Here is a 23400-nt window from a genome sequence, read left to right on the forward strand (position 1 = left end):
CTGGACAACCACATGCAAAAGAATGAAACCGGACCACTCTCACACTACACATAAAAATTAACTCAAAATGGGTTGAAGATTTGAACATAAGACCTGAAACCATAAAACTCCTAGAAGAAAACATAGGTGGTAAGCTCCTTGACATTGATCTTGGTGATGATATTTTGGATCTGACAGCAAAAATTCTGGATCTAACAAAAGCAAAAATAAATAAGGAGGACTATGTCAAACTAAAAAGCTTCTGCATGGCAAAGGAAATCATCAACAAAATGAAAATGCAACCTATTTAATGGGAGAAAAATATTTACAAATCATGTATCTAATAAGGGGTTAATATCCAAAACATATAAAGAACTCATACAACTCAATAACAAAAAAACAAATAATATGATTTTAAAATGGTTCAAATCTGAATATTTTTCCAAAGAAGACATACAGATGGCCAACAGGTACATGAAAATGTGTTCAACTTCACTAATCATCAGGGAAATGGAAACCAAAATCACAATGAGGTGTCACCTCACACCTGTTAGAATGGCTTTTATCAAAAAGACAAGAAATCATAAGTGTTGGTGAGGATGTGAGGAAAAGGGAATCCTCCTGCACTGTTAGTGAAAATGGAAACTGGTACAACCACTATGGAAAACAGCATGGAGGTTCCTCAAAAGAATTAAAAACAGAAGTACTACATGACCCAGTGAATCTACTTCTGGGTATTTATCTGAAGAAAACAAAAACACTAAATCCAAAGTTATATGCACCCCCTTGTTCACTGCAGCATTATTTACAATACTCAAAGACATGGAAGAAAGTTAAGTGGCCATCGATGGATGAATGGATAACGAAAATGTGGTATATATAAAAAATGCAATATTATTCAGCCATTAAAAAGAATGAGATCTTGTCATCTGTGCCAGGATGGACAGACCTTGAAGGTATTATGTTAGTGAAATAAGTCAGACAGAAAAAGACAAATATTGTATAATCTCATTTATATGTGGAATCTAAACAAAACAAACATAGAAAACCAAGCTCACAGATACAGAGAACAGATTGGTGGTTGCCAGAGGTGGGAGGTGGCTAAAATGGATGAAGAGGGTCAAAAGGTATAAATAAGTTATGGGGATGCAACGTACAGCACAATGATCACAGTTAATAATACCATATTGCATATTTGAAAGTTGCTAAAATACTAAATCTTGAATGTTTCATCACAAGAAAATTACTAATTTTGTAATTACGTGTGGTCACAAATGACAATCAGATTTATTATGGTGATAATTTTGCAATATATACAATCATCAAATCTTTATGTTGTATACCTGAAACTAATATAATATTACATATCGATTATACTTCAATTATAAAAAGGCAGGCATTCAGATCAAAATACAAGTAAGAAATTTATAATTAATAGATTAGAAATATATTGATTCCTTGGTAGGTTAATATTTGCAGAAATAAATTATGTTTTAATTGTTCAAAGTTGGGACCCATTAGGTTTTAAATACATTCAACAGCAATTACATATCTAAATCCTTGACTAATACTCTTCCAAAATATCAGAAAGTCAAGTTTCTTGACTAAGCAGTCAAAAATAAACATAAAGTATTGGGAAAATACAAACCAAATTGTCAAAAAGTGACATATACTTACCCATAGGTTACCCCAGCAATGCTGCATTTCTTGAAGTTCATGATATTGCATGTAAGAGTTCCAGTTTTGTCAGAAAACAGGTATTTTACCTAAATCAAAGAATAAAACAAACATGTATCAAGACTGTAATAAGAAGCGAAGACCAGTAAGTGAACTATTTCTTAATATATTTTTCAAAATCTGTATTAATTTCTTTAAAGCAAGTAAAAAATATTTTACATGTACATTATATGTAATATTAAAATTATGATTTTTATAAAATTAACATATTTTATTGCTTGCGACATTTAAAACTTTTTTAACAACCAATTTTAGAGTCCAATTGTGTGGAAATGTGCGAAGGAGTCTTCAGTTGCAGCCCAGGAGCCATGTTAGATCTATAAGCATAAGCAATACGTCCTGCCACAAGGCATCTCAAAGACATACATCATTTTTCAAGAGACTCCCATGATCTCACACAGTATCCTGTTCTAGCGCCCAGGATGTCACAACAACAAGCTCAGACTTTAGCAACCCTCAAAATGTTTCTTTTTAAGATTCTATCCCCTAGTTGGATTCAGAAGGCACACCCTGAAACATCACAGCACAAACACGAAGCTTCTCAATCAGGATGGCAATGACGACTGATGACAGCAGCGTGGAGCTGCTACAGATGATGCAATTTCCCAACATACGCAGTCCTGTGGATTTAACACACCAAGCTCTCAGTATACAAAGGTGAAAAGAAATTTCTGGAAGAGATCAACAAGCCAACCATTTTGACATGATTAACTAATGCAAAAACGATGAGCTTGGAATGCAAACATGCTACACGAATTTTGCTCTCTCAGGCGGATCATGTGATGGGAAGGACTGAGAGCTCAGGATCACAAGAAGAGAAATGGTCCAGTTCAGGCTGTGGATACTAACTATCTGGAAATGTCACCTCATCACTCTTGGCCTTGATTTCCACATCTGTGAAATAAAGGGTTTAGCCAGAAGATACCTAACACCAATGCAATGTGTAACATCCTGGGAAATGATGTCACGGATTGGTGGCTGGGGTGTGATTTACAGGACTCCAGTAAAAATTCCAGTTTCTCAGTGGTTTTCTAAAGACAGGCTATGATTGCTACCGGATGCTAAGGTACTCCAGGGACCCCAAAGGGGAAGCACATTTTACTGTGTAATAGACGAGGGTCTTAAAAGATGAATTGTTTACTCTGTACTTTCTTAATGATACAATATAAGCAAATACACTGCAAATTATTTTAAAGCAATCAAAAGGCCTTCAGGTTAAGAAAGATTCTTAGCACTCCTTAAGAAGTCAAATATTACATAGAAATACAAAGTTAGTACACTATAGGTAATTAATGATTTAAATACAAGTAATAAGTTTTTATGCAAGTTTAAAATGTAGTGGGCTACAGATATTAAAAAACTCAGTAGAATCAGCATTTTAATAAGCGGTGTTCTTTCTGCCTCTTTTTAAAAAGTAAAACATTATATAAAAATGTTAAAAATGAAAATTTTATAGGGGATTATCAAGATTTGCTATCTCTCTGCCTTAGTTTTAACTTATCTTTCAAGTTCCAACTCAAAGCTGCTTCCCCATGCAAACTTTCCCTATCCTCCCAACTAGGATGAATTCTTCCATCCTGGGAGCTTCTTCAGCACTTTGAAGGCTTCAATTGTCAGGGGCCAGTTCAATGGCACTGAGAGCAAGGATCACCGAGCACCGTGCTAAGCTGAGCAAGGCAACCAAAGACCTCGTCTCGGGCACGTTTACACCCTCGAACGGGCGCAAAAGTCTCAAGAGGGAAACAGATACACTGCATCACTATCATGTCCCTTATTTCACTGTGTTTATGTTTGCAAAGACTATTACGGGAACACAGGAGAGTGATAAATTAACTTCACCTGGAAAATTGGAAAAGTGCTCAAAGAGGAGGTGAATTTATTCTGATATGTATATAAATGTGTATATATATATATATATATATATTTTTTTTATATATAGCACCTCCCCCACAGGCTGTTGGGAGGTTTAAATCATGATCTTTAATTGTGGTGCATTCTAAAGAGGTTATTCCTTGCAATAATTTCAATATAAATTGAAGACATAATACAAAACACAACTCAGTAAAGGCATTAGGAGTTTGGGGGTAACAGAAAAGAAACTGGTTCCCTGGAATATACCCAAGACAGAATCTGGAATATGTGAGAGATTTGGTGGATGTATGTCCTTCCAGTTATTGCCCCAAGTTTTGTAGGGTTACCCAATATCTGAGCATCTTAACCACTGTTTTCCCTATCGTTTGCTCCTAACAAACAATTTAAAGAGTCCAAAATAATGTTGTACTATGGGGTTTTTTTTGTATTAATTTTTTTGCTGGTATCTTCCAGGTGATAAAAATATACCCATGCATCAAAAAGTCAAAACCGATCAATGTTTCTATTTAATAATTCTTTCAAATACTATATAGCTCTTCAGACATCAAAACCACATTCATTGAGAGCCACTTTTCCAAAATATCTCCATCGTTCCTCTGGTACTCATCGCCCCGCCATGCTCAGGTCTCCATCCCCAAAGCTTGCAAAGAGGCTCACCTGTCCAAGTTCTTCATTAAGGTTTGAGGTCCTGGCCATTGCAGGAGTGTCATTTCCTAGGTAATACATATCTGTGTCCTGAGAGAGAGAACAGAGCAGGCAACTCAGAAAATATATACCATTAATCCTTCATTTAGGTTAACACAAAAAAGAATCTAAAAATTAGTAACTCAATGTAAATACTAATTTTTAATTTGAGGGTGAAAACACAGTAGCTCTTAGTATAGAAAAACGATGTGATACAAGGAGAAAGCATGGTATTCATGAACACAAGATGTAGTTTCAAGATGCCCATTTCATGACCTAGACTAACTCATACTTCTGAGCTAATACCTCGTTTACGGGATCGCTGTGAGAATCAAATAAAAATGCAATGAAAGTGACGGTAGACAAACATGGGCTGCTTCATGGACACGTGGCACTTCCTTCAAATTTCATTTTCACTCTTACAATAGAATCCAAAATACCATCACCACGAATTCTGATACATTATGAACACCGAAGTAGGCACGGCTAAGAGAGCTTTCCTTCAGCACTAAGTAGACTCTGAAAGCATGAACAGCAGTTGCAGCCACTTCGGCCCCACTCACCAGAAGTCATGCGCCTGCTAGGCCTTCTGTCTCCACTATCTCACTTGGTCTTCACTGGAACTCCTTGAACAGGTTCTACCGACCTCCTCATTTCACAGACCAGGAACATGGGATGTTAAGTGACTGGTCAGTGTCATCACTGGCTCAGGGACACCCTTGCCAGGTCTCTGGCTGCTTTCACTCCCAGACTGAATTGTAAATTAGCTATATTCTTCCTCCCCTGGGAGCTCAGTTGAATGACGAGAGCTTGGAGAGAGTATTCGAAAATAGTGGTGGACACCCCTCCAGCATCCTGACTTTTAAACTCCTGTTAATACTCACCCAGTTTATAAAAAGGGCTTGAGTGTATTTCACGACCTCAAGAGTCACCAGCAGACTGATGGGGATAAGATTGTTGTACAAGATGATGAACGTCAGCAAGTTATATCCAAAATTATCCGAGCTGGTCTCTGTGGAAGAAACCCAGAATATCTGTGTAGCTTCAGTGGATCTCCATTCAGTTTTCATTTACTTTTTTTCTTACTCTGAAATTTTTCTAAAAGATGTGCACCCAAAAAAAACACAAAAGTCGATCGGCTTATGTATAAATGCAGAGATTCAAGCTAAAACCATTGTAAAACCTACTATGTTGTGCAAACTGTAATACAAAGACTGTTGTGATACAGTCCCTTCCAATAAAGAGCTGGCTTCTAATAAGAGGTTGTGGGCAAGGGGAACAAGCAGAAATAAGCGTGCCCCTCATCGTGCCATGCAGCAGGGCACATCTACTAAAGAGGAGTTCATAGTGCATCGAAGAAACCAGGACAGGAGATGTTTTCATGGGAAGCCCATGGTCCCTGAAGGCCAAACAGAAGAGGAGAAGCTTTAGTTAAGTTTTGGAGCAGAGAAGACAGCTAACCAAAAGGATGCAAAAAAAGAGGAAAGCCACTTGAAATGGCTATAAGGAATGTCAAAAACCTCACTAAGGTATGAGTGTATTTGGGAAACTCCAAAGAAATCGTAAGAGGGGAAAAAAGTGTAAACCAGTAGCAAGTGAAGAGAGGGAGGTGGGCAAGACTTGACCCTATTTATTAGAAAGAATGTCTGATGACACAAAATCCCTCAGAGGCAGAATCCAAAGCAGAAGGCAGGGTCAGCCTGGACCGGAGGAGGGGCCCCAGGTGGGGAGAGGGACAAGGTCTGTGAGTATCAAAAGGAGGAAGTTCTTTACCTGATGACCATTACATCCTGGGTGAAAGCCAACGAAGTAAAATCTTATTACCTTGGCAAGAGGTTGGAGAGGATTGCAGCAGACTAAGGGTCTGACTAGTGTTAAAGATGCCTTTGATGGGGACTAGAATTATAATAATGATAGCAGAAGGTGAGGCGTGGAGATTGGGAATTGGCAATGACTTCAAACCACAGTTACTGAGTTTTTCCCCAGAAAATTAAGTCGAAGTGTTAAGCAGAAAAATAGATATGAGTGGGGTGGAGAGAGAATAAGGCCAGTAAGCCCACTAAAAGGGACTCAACGAGTTAACCAGATAAAACTAGAAGGTCAGAAAAGACTCACAGAGTTAATATTAATACGTTAATCAGATGAAGCTCCAAAGGCCGGAAGTAACTTGGAATGTCCAGATATTCCCCAGATAAAGAAAAGTATCCCAGCACAGCCCGCGTCTTCATGGACCTGCTCAAAGGCCCAGCTTATTCTTTAACTTAACCTTTACGCTGTTTTTCCCTCCTCCAGCCCCTAATCAAGTAATTTGCAACCTGGGCAGGAGACAAACATCATGGTTAACTTTTCCTGCCTATGATGAAAAAAACCCAGAGATAAACAGCATAGTAAGAACAAGAAAAATTCCATCTTAAAGCTAAGATTCCATTTCAAAAGCTAGGAAGTTAGGAAGTAAGATTCCTAACTTACTCTTTAGCAAACAGACCATAACTCAGCCCACCTTGGGGGCAGGGCAGGCGGTCTTGATTAATACGTTCCCAGAGGGAAGCTGTTATCCTGGGCAGGAACCGGATCAGTAAATTTCTTGCTAATTCTGCAGAATTACTTTAAGGACTGATAATAGAAGAGAAGAGACTTAATGTCTGTTACCAAAGATCAACATCTTGAGACCACTTGATAAGTTTACATCCCCTAGTCCTTTGTCACATTCCTGTAAAAGCCTTAAAAGGGGGAACCCCCAACCTTTCAGGGCACCTCCTCTCAGAGGATGCCCGCACTTTCTCTCTCTTTCAATAAAACTTTTCAACCTTTCAGGGGGCCTCCTCTCTGACGACACCTATTCTTTGTTGAAGTGGGGACAAGAACAGAGGAAAATAAACAATCACCCCCTAAAAAAATGATGGTAACCTGATTCAGATTTAGAGTTTTGGAGAGGAAGATATAGTCCTGGCAGAAGATATGGGTGAGTAGGTACCAGTGGTCAGCAGTTTTTTCTTTCCGCCATTCCTTCATTTTCTTCTCACCTATAAGGCTTCCTTTTCTCCTGCTGATTGCTTTTCTTCCTAACATATTTCCTTGCTACTTTGTTCTACTGAATTCAGTAGTCGCTAAATATGGTATCTCAGTACCAACAGTTAACAAATGTCCCTGAGGTATAACATTTGTTTAGAAAAAAATATCTACCTGTCAACAACTAGAATTATGTATTAAGAAAGTTAAAATTTCAAATTTTAAATATAGGACAAACATAGCTTCATATCATTATATACAGTGTGAGTAAGTGTAGGGAAATTCAGAGAAGACCCAAACCTAAGGCAGAAAAAAACCCTAGAATGTTCTAGTCCAAAGCCATGAAATAAAGAAGTACCTAAAAGAAGAAGAGTCACCACCCCTATGCAAACAAGTTCAGCAAAACAAAGCCATCAGGTGCCGATGAGCACAGACAGAATCCAGAAGGAACTGAAATCAAATTTTCAACAATGACAAGGCTAATGTGAAGTCTGATGACTTTCCCAGGGGTACTCTGACTTTACCATAAGGATAACATGACGGAAAGCTGTATGGATCAGACAAAAAGACAATTTTTCCAGCATAAATCATGCAACTTGTACTGGAGTCTGACATTATTCGAGCAATTTAAATGCCAGTTTCCACAAGTCTGTATACCAAGATAGTGTCCGTACTGTTAATTTACCCAGACTATGACATTTTTAAAGTATCCATACATGTATACAAAGTATCAGTGTTCACATTTGGATCTGGATACATAGCATCATTCAAATACAAATTCTAAGAGCCAAAACCAAGGGATTTTGATCCCACCTACAGGTGAAGTCACAGTCACACAGCCCATATTCATAAAGTAATAACAGGAGTTGTCCCAGGCAACTAAAAGTGTTTTGAGTTTTCTACATCATTCGAAAAGGAAAATAAATGCTTTGATTAGATTAACCAAAATATACTGAAAGGTCGCAATAACGAAAACCACAGGACCCCAAAGTTTTAAAGTTCAAATTGATTATTCAAAATTTTTTGTCACAAATTCTGTTTTCTAGAATCGCACTGTAAGGAGACTGGCAAATCCATCAGAAAAGGAAACGGTAAAACTGGACAAAACTGTCAAAAACAAGCCTTTAAAGTGCTTGAGAATAATCATTGAGCACACAAAGATTTCAAGAGCATGCATTCAAGAAAATCAATTCAGTCCCACTACATGGGAGCCTTTGGCATTTAGAGCAGAGGCTTTTTCCCTTCTATCCTCAAAGAACCATGTTGCTTAAGTCCTATTGTGGATGGGTGGTTGGGACGGGCAGCTCTCATATTCTCCCACCCCACCTCCATGTTGCAGAAATTCTACCCCAGAGCGGGCTAGCCTGCTGCTCCAGAGTGAGGCAGGTGGCCAGGTCAGGAGCTGCCTGAGGGAGCTGACATCAATTTGGAGCAGTACAGGAAGACAGCGTGCCAAGGGCTCTGTCAAGAACAATAGAGAACCTGGAGGGTAACAATCAGGGAAGATAAATATCTCGCAATACTAGTAGGAGCAAACAAAGCAGCAGACCAGCCAGAAATTAAGCAGGAAGATGCATGGGAAGAGATGGCCAAAGACACCTTGCTAAAATCACATTCAACCCTGGTGGTCCAGAAGGTCGTGTCCACGTGCAAGGCTGCACCTGTCTACAGAGGCCAGAGGGGGTACTTTTGAGCTACTAGTCCCTGATGGAATGTGGGCCAGGCTTTAAATTCCCCAAACACTGCAGGCATTCCCAAGTCACACACACATCAAACAACAAAGGGACTTAAGCAAAATCTTAGTGTCTCAAGGGGTTTAAGCATAACCGCTCACTGATCATTGGCTGCCCTCCAAGCTCTGCTGACCCCTAGGAATCCAGGCTTAAAAATAAAAACAAGGAGAGGAGTGACTGCTAATGAGGAAAGTTTCTTTCTGAGGTGACGAAAATGTTCTAAACTTAGGTAGGGGTGAGTGTTGCAGAAATCTGTGAATATATTAAAACCCACTATATACCTGAAACTGTACATTTTAAAAGAGTTAGTAAAAACATGGAAATAAAACTGAGCGGTAACATCAGAGGCTGTACACTGCAAAAGAAAACAGACTTCACAGAATTAGTCCAGGCAAGTCACTAAGCAAATAAACAAAAACAGCAACAAGGAGCCCAAGGAGGGGGCAGAAATCAGAATCCAGAGTTGCTGCAATATATTTTCTAAAATGTCAAGTTTTTAACAACAACAACAAAAATACATGAAACATACAGAGACAGAAAATAAAGAGCAATAGAAACTGCCACTGAGGGGGGCCCAGATGATGGACCAAACAGACACTTCAAAGCAGCTATTATAAATACATTCAAAGGATTAAAGGCAACTTTTTAAAGAATTAGAAGTATGATAGCAATGGCTGAGCAACTGGAAAACATTGAGAAAGAGAGAGAAGTTTAAAAATAATCAAATGGAAATTCTGGAATTGAAAAGTACAATAATTGAAATGAAAAAACTCACTAGTGGAGCTGAATAGTATTAAGCTGGTAGAAGAGAATAAACTTGAATATAGATCAATAGAGATTATCTAATGGGAAGAACAGAAAGAAAAAGGAACAAAGAAAAATTAACAGAGCCTTAAAGACCTGTTCAAACACATCAAGTGAACCAACATACAGATAATGGGAGTAGCAGAAAGACAGGGGAGTGAGAATGTGGCAGAAACACTACTTGAATAAATAATAGCTGAAAACTTTCCAAATTCTATGAAAAATATTAGCATACACATCCAAAAAGCTCAACAAACTCAGAACTACTGAAAACAAAAGATAATTTTGAAAGCAATAATAGAAAAATGATTCACATACAAGGGAGACATTGGTAAGATTAATAACTGACTTTTCATCAGTACAATGGAGGTCAGAAGGCAGTGGAGTGGCATATTCAAAGGCAAAGAATGTCAAGCAAGAATTCTACAAGAATTCTTTCTGTATCAGCAAAACTACCCTTCAAAAACACAGGAGAAATTAAGACATTCCAAGAGAATAACTATAATTTGTTGCTATCCAATCTGCCTTATAAGAAATACTAAAGGAAATTCTCCAAAAGAAAGGAAGTGACACCAGACAGTAGTTAAATCCTCATAAACAGTACCTATACCAGATAACAGAATTACATATTTCTTATCCTTTCTTTTGAATTTAAAAAAAATCAATGACAAAAAAATCATTATGAAATTGCATTGTTTGACTTAGATACAGATGTCATAATATATACGACAGCACGAACGAGGGAAGAATGAAGCTACATCAAACAAATAAATGACATAAGCTGGCAACTCAAATCTACAAGAAGAAATGAAGACTGCTGGAAATGATAAATAAGTAGGTTAATGCAAAACAACCCTATAAATATATTTCCTATTTGTTTTGCCTCTTTAAGAGGCATAAGATTATAGAAAACAATAAATATAACACTTACTGGGCTGATAACATAGATGTATTATATACGATGATAATAGCACAAGGCAGGGAAGGAAATGGATTTATACTAGAGTAAAACTTCTGTATTTTACTGAAATTAAGTTAGTATTAATCTGAAGTAGATGCTGAGAAATTAAGATCTCCATTGTAATCCCTAAAATAACCACTAAAAAAAAACCTCAAAAAATACCATTAAAAAATAATCATATGGGGACTCTCTTGTCCCCTCCTGGCGTGAGCCAGGAGCTCTGTCCTTTCACTTCATCTCTAAATAAAAACCTGTACACCTTGCTCTCCTAAAAAAAATAAAAATAAAAATAATCATATGACTATAAATAATCCCCAAATGTGTCCACCTTCACATCAGCACATGACCCCTAGTCTTTCAGGTCTCCTTGCAAGGCTGGTATTATACAGAGTAACAGAAGAGAAGAGAAGGATGATACATGGCCACACACAGAAGCCACACATGGGACAGGCTTTCAAAAAGGGGTTTTGCCCAACTTCCATATACAACCCATGCCAACACTTACCCATCTTTGTGATGTACCAGTTCTTTCCACCCTGGGATCTGTTCCAGTACAAGGCCCCCACGGAGCTCACCAAGGCCATGACTAACAGGAGGCCAAATAACACCAGGATTTGTACATTCGTCACTTTTTCAACATTTGATCTCTTGAGAGGTGCTTTTGTGGAATTCTGTAGAAGAGCATTTAAAATCAGTAAGAGTCACAGAGCAAACTGGGGGGGAAGGACTGGGGAGAAAAGGAGGTAAGCTCACCAAATTCAACAAATACAGTGTGAAAGACTATGTTTTTCTGCCAAATAACCAATAAAATTAAAACATACACCACACTCCTGAATCAACCCATAGTTTTTAATAAAGAAGACAGAAGACACACACTACCATTATAAGGAAATGGAAGATATACATTTCAACTCTATATGATTCACTCTGTACTACTTATGATCACATTTTGGCATAAAATTATCTACTTCCACCATCTCCCAACACAACAAGCTCTAAATCATTTAAGTTCAGTTTAGAAGAAATCAGGATGTTGCTAATTCAAGGGAAACTTAAAGATTCTACACCATAAAAATCTAGAACACAATCTTCAACGTAATACATGGGTCTAAAACTAATAAATAAATAGGTATTTCTGAAGTACAGTATTTGCCCTCTGGCATCTCAAAATTTAATTGAGAAAAAGAAGACATACACAAACATAGACACATCAATAATGCAAAACAGAACATCAATAGACATCAAAATAAATGGATGGACAAAGAGTTCAGGTGGAAAACTATGGAGGGAAAACAAGCAGGAAAAATCAGGAAAGCTCTAGTGGGTCAGGAGAAATCTGAATGGAATCCCGGGTCAAAACAGAATGTAGACAGGAAAGTAAAACAAGGGTAGAAAGACACCTAACCATCTATAAACTGCTTGGAGGCAGGGATGGGGGTTGGGGGTAAACACCAGCCCAGGTAGAACAGAGGCCAACCTTGGGAAGTGAGTTTATCCATTAAAGCCAGATTTAAGGACCACTAAACATCAGGTGGTCACCTCAGTGGTGGAAAACAATAGTACTGTTTGCACTAGACAGTTAAGCACCTGAAGTCTTCTTATTAAAATTTTCTGAAGGTAGTTGTGGGGGCAGAGGAACAGTCCCCAATAATGTTCATGCCTTACTATCCGAACCCCATGAATATGCTAGTTTATGTGGTAAAAGGGGTTTTGCAGATGTGATTAGATTAAGGACCTTGCCTTAGGGAGACTGCCTTAGCTTATACAAGGGCCAAATTTAATCAGGTGGTCCTTAAAAAAAAAAGGAGAGAGCCTTTTCTGGCTATAGTCAGGGAGATGTGACAACAATAGAATGTCAAAGAGATGCCACATCGCTGGCTTTGAAGATAAGGGAATGGGGTCATAAGCCAAGGAATTTAGGCAGCCTCTAGAAGGCTGGGAAAGGCAAGGAACAGATTCTCCTCTAGAACCTCCCAGAGTATTCTGGAAAGGAATGCTGCCCCACTGACATCTTCATATAGGTAAGACCCATACCAAACTTCTGACCTATAGAATTGTATCATAACAGTTTTATGCTGTTTTAAGCCACGAAGTCTGTATAATTTATTAATGGCAGTAATAGGAAACTAATACCGTAATACAGACAGGTGGAAATAATCCATTCCTGGAGGTGAGCGGAGCCGGGATTCAATCAGAAGCTAGGAAACGGGAAGACGCGAATCAGGGCTTCAGTCTACAGGCACCTTCCGTGAGTCATGAGCCTTCTCTCTTCACAGGCAACACTGATTTATAAAGATCAAATGTCCAAAAACTTGTAAGGCACTAACTGGCCACAAAAACGGTGCCTTGTGCCAAACTTAAGTCAGTATTCTCTTTCACTAGTCTCCATTTATCTGATCATGAAAAGAGCTAGTAAGAAAATGTCTCCAAATGTAAGACTGTGAATAAAGTCCCAAGGTGAAAATAAAATCAAGACTAAAATGGGAGGCAATCCATTCCTAGGTTCCACAGAGAAGCTCACACCACAGCATGGCTGAGGCTGCTGTCTGAATCCTGTCACCAAAGCCAGAAATACTGCTCTCATGGCCACGGTTTTCTGTGGGGCTGGGGAGCTGACCAACTGTTATACTAGCAGTTTGGAAAAGTTAAGCCCTCTAAGTATCTAAACAGCACAGCAGTATTTTCCTTTATATACTTTTTCCTCCTTTTCACTGAATTCTCTCTCTTTCACGTTGAATCAACCATGAGCAGACACTGAAATATTGCTATGTGTAACTACACTACACGTGAAACAAGGGCACTGTGAGGAGTAAAAGGCACTGAAGTGAGAGTTTAAAAAACAAAAAACCACAAGTAGAAGAGCCCTAAAGCAACCATGTTTCCTCTCTGTGGTCAAGTAGCACAAGTACAGACAGAAAATGTTATTTCACAAACAGGATGGCTTCTGGCTAAGTGCGTTGTATTCCCTTTGAAAGCTCATTATTTTAACTTGTTGTTTCAGCCCTAAAGGCACAGCAAGTCCAGCCCAGATGTTTCTGGGGCTTTATAGCATTCAGAACTCGAACAGGCAACATGGAATAGGCCATGCAAAGAGGTTTATTGAATCTAGGTGCAAGGAGAAGTGCCTGTCACACTCATGGGATGCAAGCTTCATGAGGCAACTCAGTGCGCACCACATTCACTGAAGAGATGATGGGATCGATTTTATGTGTAATTTTAATTATCCCTTAAGCCTTCGCTACAAAGCTGTATTACAATGCATGATCTAGAAAACCAGTACTATGCCCTGAGAAAGCAACCAGTGTACAAGGAATCTTGCAGAGCGGTTACGTTTGTAATATGCACTATCTAACGACTAGTCTTGGGGCCCTGCCCAAATCTGAGCTAACTCCTTGGGATCTCTTGGTCACATCATCATAGAGAGCAGACGAGACCTGCAGTTGGTGGGGCTCCCAAAGTGCCAGGCAGTGGCTGCCAGAACTGGACTTGGGAAGTCAGGACACTTCCTAGGTGGCAGAGCACTAAACTCTTCATCGGGATCAAGTTTTTGTACACAGGCTGTTCAGAATCAACAAACACTAAACTTTCTAACCAGTGGGGGTGAATAGGTGAGGACCTAGCAGGAAGGGTGATTCAGGTCCATCTCAGACACACTGCATAATCTTGACCCATCCCAGAACTGTGTCTCAGGGGTCACCTGTTCATTTTTCCAGCCGCCGTGGATCCCCCCACCCCACTGCACCCCACCCTGTCCCCCCTACGCTCCTCCGTGACCATCCCACCATGCCTCAGGCCCTACCTTCCAGGACCAAACCCTCCCCAGATCCTCACCCTCCTTCAGGAGCTTGTCTCCTGCTCCTGCTTTATCCAGCTAAGGGCACCTCCCCCTTTCAAGCAGAGGGTGCCCCAGGAAAGACTTGTGACCCTGTCCAAGTCAGAGCATCGCTGAATGTACATATGGGGCCCAGTAATGCTTTTCACACACCATTCCTCTAATGCAATGTTTAAAAGCCTACCTACCTACAAAATCTGCGCCCTTTGCTACACCACCTTCTGGCTCTTCCCTTAGCAAGGCCAACAGCCTCTCAGTCACCCGCCATCTCTCTCTGTAGCTTTGCGCAATGGGCTTCTAGCATCTGCCTCCACCCAGCTTTGGCAGGATTCTGTCTTCAAAAGCATGACCGACCCATCGAATGCCATGGCCTGCCAGTCCTTTAGTTCCCAACAGGAAATGGCCTCTGATAGATTCCCATCTCCTGCCCCCAAGGCTCGCCCTCGGATCTCCCCACGCCACAGGCCCCCGACTCCCAAGCCACAAAGTCAGGCACCCGACACACTGGTCAGCCTGTGACTCAGCAACTCGACGCTCCTCGGCATCAGTGAGTCTCAGTCCTGCGAATCCTCCCCCCAAGTTCCACTGCCTCCCCCAGCTGGGAGGGACACTGGGGTCTGTCACTTCAGCTGTCCTGACAAATCCTTAACTCTCTCTCCTACATCATTGGACCTCAAACAGTAAACCTGTGCAGCAGCCTCCTTCCCCAACTCCGTATCTAATATGCGGTGCTTAGTATCTAGTCAATGAGACACGCTAAGCCTGGGATCATTGGCCCATCTACATGTGCCCACAGCCCTCTGTAATGAGGCGTGTCACACAGACCCCTCTTCTTTGTGACTCCCTATTACCCCTTAGTCTGCGTGGCCCCCCAAGGGTGAGACTATGCCTTTCACTATCATCTCCATACAGCCTACCTAGCATAAGACTTTGTGCACGGTGGTCACTAAGTATTTTTGGGAGAAATACAATCAAGTATGTGCTTTAGATGCTATAAAAAAGGGCAGACAAGCTTGAAAGCCAATTCTCATTAATAGGGACCATTAACAAAATAAGGTGTCGAGTAATGCCAAAGAAATGTAAGAAATGACACACATAGGGACACTGACTTATGCAGACTTTCAAAACTGTCTGGCAAAATATGTCATAATATATATATATGGGCTATAAATTCACAAATGATGTTTAAAAACATTAACAGGGAGAAAAAGCAAAATCATTTTACTTTAGTATTTTTTTGGCATGTGAAGAATAAACATTAGCTCAAAAATAGCTGATTCTAAATTATCTAGAATTCAGTTAAACAAGACAACTTACTGTAAAACCCTAATTAATGGGGTGGGGAGGAGAAGTAGAGAGAAATAAAAAAATCTTTAAAAAATTCCCACTTAAGTCCAGAAGATAAGTTAGAATTTAGTGTCTCCTTAACCCAGAAAACAAAGACCAGTGATATTTCAAGCAAAAGGTAACAAACGTCTGATACAATAATAGAAATCCAGGAGAAACTATCTAAAGAACCAAAATAAAGGAACTTTCTTTCCAAATTTAAGTTCATACACAAACCTGACCTACCTAAATACAACATCTTCATTTCCATTCTCTACTCCATAAAACAGAAAGAAAGAAGAAGGAAAAAAAAGACTAAAATCAGCATTGTTTTTCAGCAAAGAAATGTTTTACCTGCATGAGTTTGGTGTCGTGTCCAGTATAAACAACTATGCCAAAGACCCACTGAGTATTTCTAAGCTGTGTACCTCTTAATAAGATCTGGTCAGGCCCAAGGGAAACAGGGCTAAAAATAAGAAACAACATTTATATTTAATAATAGTCTGACAAATGAGCATGAGTTTTCCCCTTAAAAATCAACCCACAATCAAATGTTTCTTTAGTCAAATCTGAATTATTTCACTGAGAAATGGGGCAATAATGGTTACCACTGACTTAATCTACCAAAAAAAACCCAAAAAACAAAAAAGACCTAAAAATGGTTTCTTATCCATTCAGCACTACATAAAAAAACAATTGTTTTTCCTATTCAATGTTAGAGGGAATTGTGTCTCTCATAACCCTGCTGACGACATTCACCACCCCAAAAGGAAATTCCTACAATACACAGAAGCATGTTCATTTAGAAAATCCAGTTTGTTTTGTAGACTGTTATAAGAAAAAAAAAAAAGCTGTGATATCAAATTTGTCAAGGATGCCTTCATGATGAAATAAAACAGAGAGTGTTAATTTAGAAATCAGGAAGCCTACAGAATGGCTCGACACTGAATGAAATCAATCAAAACAGCAGGCACACTGGGTTGTCAGAGGTATGTGGGGTTGATTCCCGTGATCGGGTCCTTCCCTTAGGGTCTGTGCAAAATAGGAAGGTGGGAGGCCTTGCTAAAAAAGCATACAGATTAAAGATGGGGAGAAAATAGAAGTTGCACCCCAATATAATGACAAAAAGTGACTCTCCAACACTAAAACAAATGCCAAGAGGTCAAATACGACACAATAGAGACAACAGGGCTGTGAATATTCTCAAGGAAGAGTGATTGTTGTTCCTTTCATTCAACTTCCTAAAAACAAATGCTACTTAGAAGAATGTTAGCCAAAAAAAAAGAGAGAGAGAGAGAGATTTCTCTAGTAAGTATATTTGCTCTTATATACCTCAGACACCTCACTTCTGCTTTTCTGGATAGTTTTATCCAGCTGAAACCAGCTCTCCTCCCTAGCAGATAATACACAGAAAGAGGCAGCACCGCGAACCTCATTTCACACCCCCTGTTTTTCGTGGTAAAAATTAGTTCTTTCCTTAAATTTAAGGGAAGGTTTAAATTGATTGAAATAGTGTTTGAACAGAAGCTCAGTCTCTCATACCTAAGCTAAATATCAAGAGATCTCACTGTTTTAAAATACTATGAAACCAGAGAGCACACTGATTATTTTCCAAAAAGAAAAAAAACACACACACTCAGAAAAATGAGAGTGATACCTTTTCCCATCTAAGTGCAAGTTTCCAGTGAAGTCGTAGAGGTGGCGGTTGGGCCCCTCACAGTCTATCGTGCCGGATAACTTCATCAACACTTCCCGGGTTTGCATGTCAGCAGTGTGACTCAGACTCTAAAATGTTAAACCAGAAGGAGATACTGAATACAATCTTTTATATTGTAACATTCGGCATCCCCACTGTTAATCTAAGGGAAATAAGGAATCATCTAAAATGGAATCATTTGGGGAGGCTAACAAATCAAACTACCATCCCTCAAGATCGACTTGACAGGCAGCTCTTGCCACAATAACAATGTAAAAGTTTCAAAAGAACTCAAAGCAGCAGAAAGTTAATATTCTACCACTGTGCTGGAAATATCCATGTTTTAAGTAACAACGCACTCCAGCACCTTACAGAGAGCATAGGCTAGTAACTGTACTCTCACACTAATCAGAAAAACACAATAAAGTAGCCTTTAAATCCAGCATTCAGTAACTCTTCTTTAGAAAAAAGTGTCCAAATCAGATATCTAATGTACCAAAGAAATATATGCAAATGGAGTTATCAAAGTAACTTCATGCAGCAGAGAGTTTAAGTGTCAAATGCTTGTCAAATGTTTATTAAAGACTCTTCTTCATTCTAGAATTAAAATATTAGGTAGGAAGAGCTTTATTTACGATATAGAAATTTTGTATCTAATAACTGCTTCCTAGAATTAGAATCTCAATAAAACAATAGTGCAAAGTAAGGCATCCGGAGCTTACCTGCTGCATCACCCACTGTGGGTGTTTCCCTCCCGGCCACAGAGCTGCCCCTCACCGAGGAGCTCCCTCTCGCCTGCACTGACACGGGGCTCAGCAAGAGAGAAACTAAGGCGTAATGTCCTTCATGACCCAGACTTGGATGAAGCCCACTTTTTCTAGCTCTGCTGTCCCTCTGGAGTCCCCTTCATAATAAAGGCACATTCTTCCTATAGACTCCACAAGGGTTAGGTCTAACTGTTAGTAGCAGATTTTTTTCCTGCAGAAAACTACTCATTGGTACACAGAGGACCCAGATTTGCAAGGTGGGCTCTGTAACAACACAAGTCATGAAAGACGACTTTACCTGGCGTATTTTAAGGTTCGTCTCCCCATCTAGATTAGCTGTTTCAACATAACACATTGCCTGGGGTTCACTAGAGAGAGAGAGGGGAAAAAGGACAAGTTTAGTAAGGTCCTCTCCACAAATTATCCACAATTTATAAAGTCTCTGCTATGAAAACTATGTCTGCTGACTGGCCCTTCTAAGTGATGTTATAAACAACCACTTCAGTAGCAGTAATTGACTAGAAACACAAACACTCGTCTCTGGGGCTCAACACCAAGCTGTCTGCCCAAAGGTCCACCTTTATGGTCCCCGCACCGTGGCTGCCTGGCCTTACGCAGGCAGAAATAACTGAGATGCATGAGAAGGGGGCAGTGGGCTATGGGAAATGCATGGTGAACCAGCCAAGACATGACCACTGGGTTTGGTGACCCTCAAAGTCTGAGACTCAGCCCGTTCCTGAGCAAAAGAGCTGGCCTGGGCTTCTGAACATCTCCTGAAGAAAATTACAGCCAGTTGAGTTCAGGAATTGAGATATAAGTTTGACAAGCCTTCTCTTCCCTGCACTTTTTACTATGTCAATAGGCAACTTTGTAATCAAAACACCTAATTTTAAGGACAGAAAACTCAAAGAATAAAAAAAAACCATAGCAGATATTCTACTCCTATTTCTTCTGATCTTTGGCTTTAGGTGGTACAGTTAGTGGTTGACAGAATGGACTTGGCAACCCACTGGCTGAGTTAAAATATCCTGGTGCAACTTTTCTGGCCTTGGAAGTTGTTTAATCTCTGTTTCTCTGTTTTCTCATGTATAAAGGAAGGATGTCAAAGTTTTTGGGGGAAGATTAAAGGGATGGTATCACCAGCAGGCTGCTTGCACAAGTGCAGACTCAAACACTAGTGAGCATCTTGAAAACATGATGTCAGCTCACAAGCAATCTCATATTAACACCAGGTGTTCTGAGGGTCAGGGCCAAAACTCACACCCCAAACCATCAAGTAAGCTGCATTTTACTATTTCTAGGAGTTTGCTACCAACCAACAGGGACAAACATGAATCCCATCCCTTGTATAGGGTGCTTTTCCTGCTCTGGAGTCCTACTTTTAAACACTTTATCTTTAGAAGAAAACTCATGCTGAGGCTTAAAATCTAATGTGTAATCAAATCTCCAGTCAGAGAAACACTGTCTGGAATCAAAGAAAATGTAAACAGTGTGAGCATCTATGATTTCCAGCAGTGTTTTAGTCTTAATATCATGTAATCTTGAAGTCAAGAGTAGAAGTTTATTCTTACCCTAATTTTGGCTTTCCTTCTTTGATATATATTATACACTTATATATCAAGCCAAGGAAGGGTCAAGGACTGCGCTGTCCACAGTTTTCACCTTTAATGATGACACCTTTCTAGCACAAACTACCTAGAGGACGTGGCGATGATATGCAGGTGGAAAGGGGCCAGAGGTGGATGAGTGAGGAGGAAACACCCCCTGCAGTTCTTGTCCACGCTCAGAAAGTGGCCACGGTGCTCTGAACAGACAGTGAGGGAGCCACCAGGTTCTGTGGCAAAGACGGCCGGCCGGGCCCGTCAGGAGACCGGCTCTGGAGCCTCAGGCAGGCTGCGGCGTGCGTCTGCAGCACGAACCCCTCCACCGCTCCGGCACGTCTGCCTAAACGAGGAGTGGCCCACAATAGCCAGGAGACTGAACTGAACCAATAAATGTAAGAGAGTTCAGAAAAGGTACAAAGGAATAAACAGGAGAAGGGATATTTAGGATTAAGGCAGCAAAGAGCAAAAAAGACAAATAATGGAAGAACGGGCTGGAGAGAGAGGATGGCTTCTCGGGAGGAAAGGAAGGGGCAGCTGGCAATGTCTCCTGTCACCACTTAGGCTTTTACCATTCTTGACATTTATTCTAAAACATGTGCCCCCTGGCACACCTGACCTGGTGGACAGCAGGACCATGTCTGCAGGAAGATACTGCCCATTGACGATCTTCACGATGTCCCCCACTGCCACCTAGAACACAGGGGCAAGGACAAGCAGGAAAGAAAAGAAAGCACAAACGTTGATAAAGGTGGGTATGTATGTAAGACAAATTCCTATATAGCTATGCTGCGAATGTTAAGCCAGAGGAACCCCAATTATTTTCCTTGACAAGAACAAAAGGAAAAGCTTTCAACACAGTGGTAACATTGCCTTTTTGCAATGATGCTGAATGAAAAAGAAAAAAAAATGGAGGGAGAAGGGAGAGTGTCAGAACAATTATCCAGCTCTCATTTTCTGACAAGTATTCATCAAGCCCCAGAGCTTGAACTCTGGGGCAATTCTACAGCCTCACGCAGCAGGAGAGGGAGGTGGAGTGCACGGCTCCAGGGCTGGCCTGCAGCCTGGGCTCAAATCCGCCCCGCTGTCCTCACGAGCAGGACGCAAACTTGAGCAAGTTTCATAAATTCTGTGCACCTCAGTTGCCTCATCTATATAATGAGGTCAACAGGTCAACAACACACATTTGATAGGTGCTAGTGAGGAGCAGCTGACTTAACACAGGTAAATTTTCTCCATCTTATAAATGGGGAAACTGAGGCTCAAAGACAAATAATGATCATGGTCACATAGCCAGTGAGTGCTGATACCAAGATTCAAAACAGAGCAATCCGGCCAGCGAGCTGATTCAAAGGCACTAGTACTACATTCATACATGAACAGTATATCCTAAAGTTCCCCCAGAAATACACCACATAAAACAGAGAAGATTCATAAAGTCCCACGAAATTGCCAGGAAAAGGGTCAGGGCCAAAGTTGGAGACCAGCTTGGGAAACAAAATCCACTAGGAAGCAGACCCCAAGCCAAGGAAACAGGTCCCAGTCTTCAGAACATGAGCACCAGGGCCAGGGGGGCCTATACATCCTTTATAACATCACAGAAGCATCTGGCTGGGACGATGGGCTTTCAAGTGAGGCAAGCCTCAGCTCAAATCCAAGCTCCACAGACACACTAGCTCTGGGATCCTGGCCAGCCCTTCACCTCTCTGAGCTCCCGTGTTCTCACTTATGAAATGGGTAACACCCCACTTAGTCTGCAGGGTCAATGCAGACTGAGGAAGTATATGCAAGCAGCACCTGGCATGCAACTGGCATGTGCCAAGTTCTAGTCTCCCCCAGCGTGCATGGGACGGAGCAGGCCCTGGAGTGTGAAGACCAAGGATGGCAGAACCTAGGGTGGTACAGGAAAAAAGGCCTTTCCTAACACACTAATAACTTCAAAACTCAAAATGGGTGCTGTTTTCTGTTCCTTATTCTAACTCATGTTAATATTTATTGGAAATCAAGACTTTCAAATGATGTAATAGTTGTAGAAAATGACTGGATCTTATAAGATAGGAGAATGGCATTGGCAGGTGCTTATATTTAATTTTCTATTTGGAAAAAGGGGGATTTAAAAGGAGTCTTGCTAGTGCTTTGAATTGCTTGTCCATGTGTGTGGGAAAGTCTAGGAAATCTGGCTCAATGTACAGAAGGGGGTAAAAATTAAAATTCCAGAACCAATGTACATCTGAAGTTAGTAACCAATTAAAGGGCAAAAAGAAGGCATATAATTAAAGAATATTCCACAAGAAAGAACAAAGAATAGATGCTACAGAGCTATTTTAATAACCATCATTACAAAAGCAAGGAATACGTATGAAAATTGAAAATGTTTTTTAAATATAAAAATATTTTATGTGAATAGTTTAATTACATAGGAAAAATTCAGAAGCAGCAATTAGTTAAAAAAAACTAGAAAGGAAAATTAGTCAAGTTTTCAAAAGAAAAAAGGCAGTGGACTTCTTTTTTAATTCAAAGTGGGAGGACAAGGTAAATGATGGCTTTCTTCCATCTTTATTATTTAAATAAAGAAACACGTATATTTATATCCCAATATCAAAGTACTAAGAAGTTTCATGTACATGACGTACTTCTTGCTTGGAATTTCGTTTGAAGTTGGTTTTCTTTTCGGTGGTCCTGTGCCTGGCTGTCCCCTGAGTGTGTGAAACTCACCAAGTGAGAATTCTGAAGATGGGAAAGCACCCCCTCTAGATCCCGGAACCCGCAAGACCCTTAATTTAAAGAATAAGCTCAAAGTTCCTCTCCAAGTCACCAAAGCTGTCGAGATCCAACCAAGACCTGCCTCTCAGCGATCACCGACTATTCAGCTAGAGCCTGGGGGTGGGTGACTTGAGCTGCAGCATTTCAGCTGAGACACCCACTGCTTGGGGAAGCCCAGGGGGCCAGGCTCACCGCGCCCGACGTCTCTGGCATTGGCACCCTGCCCTCTCCCACGGGCTCACCCTCGTGCTGAGCAGCTCTGCAGCCATGCCTGGCTTGCCCAAACCTAGAGCTTCACCCACTTCCCTCTGCCTTGGACGGCATTTCCCTCTTACGCTGGTTCCTTCCTACTCATGCTTCCGGAGAGCACCCCAGCATCTCATGAGGGAAGCCTTTCCTGACCTGAACCAGGGAATCTAGACTAGCTGTCCCTCGCAGATGTCCCCAAAGCACCTGCAGCATGCCTTACACGGCGCCCAGCACCCGCTCCGCATCCTGTTCAGCTGCTCTCACCACCACACCAGCGTGCTGGCGTGTGCTCCCCGGAACAGCAGCAGCCTCACCTGAGAAGCTGTTAAGCAAATGCTAGAGCCCCAGCCTGGAACGACCGAATCAGAAAGCCTGAGAGTGGCGCCC

General features: G+C 40.7%; 1 protein-coding gene across 1 annotated transcript in view; it reads right to left on the reverse strand.

Moving 5' to 3' along the window:
• ATP8A2 (ATPase phospholipid transporting 8A2) overlaps positions 1-23400 on the reverse strand; it is a 544332-nt gene that overhangs the window by 381473 nt on the left and 139459 nt on the right. The window contains exons 7-14 of the mRNA XM_036917383.2: positions 20621-20694; positions 18699-18768; positions 17595-17722; positions 16292-16403; positions 11285-11450; positions 5157-5284; positions 4246-4323; positions 1657-1745 (exon numbers count right to left, since the gene is read on the reverse strand). Of these exons, the coding sequence (XP_036773278.1) occupies positions 1657-1745; positions 4246-4323; positions 5157-5284; positions 11285-11450; positions 16292-16403; positions 17595-17722; positions 18699-18768; positions 20621-20694 (845 nt within the window). The remainder of the gene's footprint in view (positions 1-1656; positions 1746-4245; positions 4324-5156; positions 5285-11284; positions 11451-16291; positions 16404-17594; positions 17723-18698; positions 18769-20620; positions 20695-23400) is intronic.

The sequence above is a fragment of the Manis pentadactyla genome, chromosome 2 (assembly GCF_030020395.1).
Source record: "Manis pentadactyla isolate mManPen7 chromosome 2, mManPen7.hap1, whole genome shotgun sequence".
Classification (NCBI taxonomy): domain Eukaryota; kingdom Metazoa; phylum Chordata; class Mammalia; order Pholidota; family Manidae; genus Manis; species Manis pentadactyla.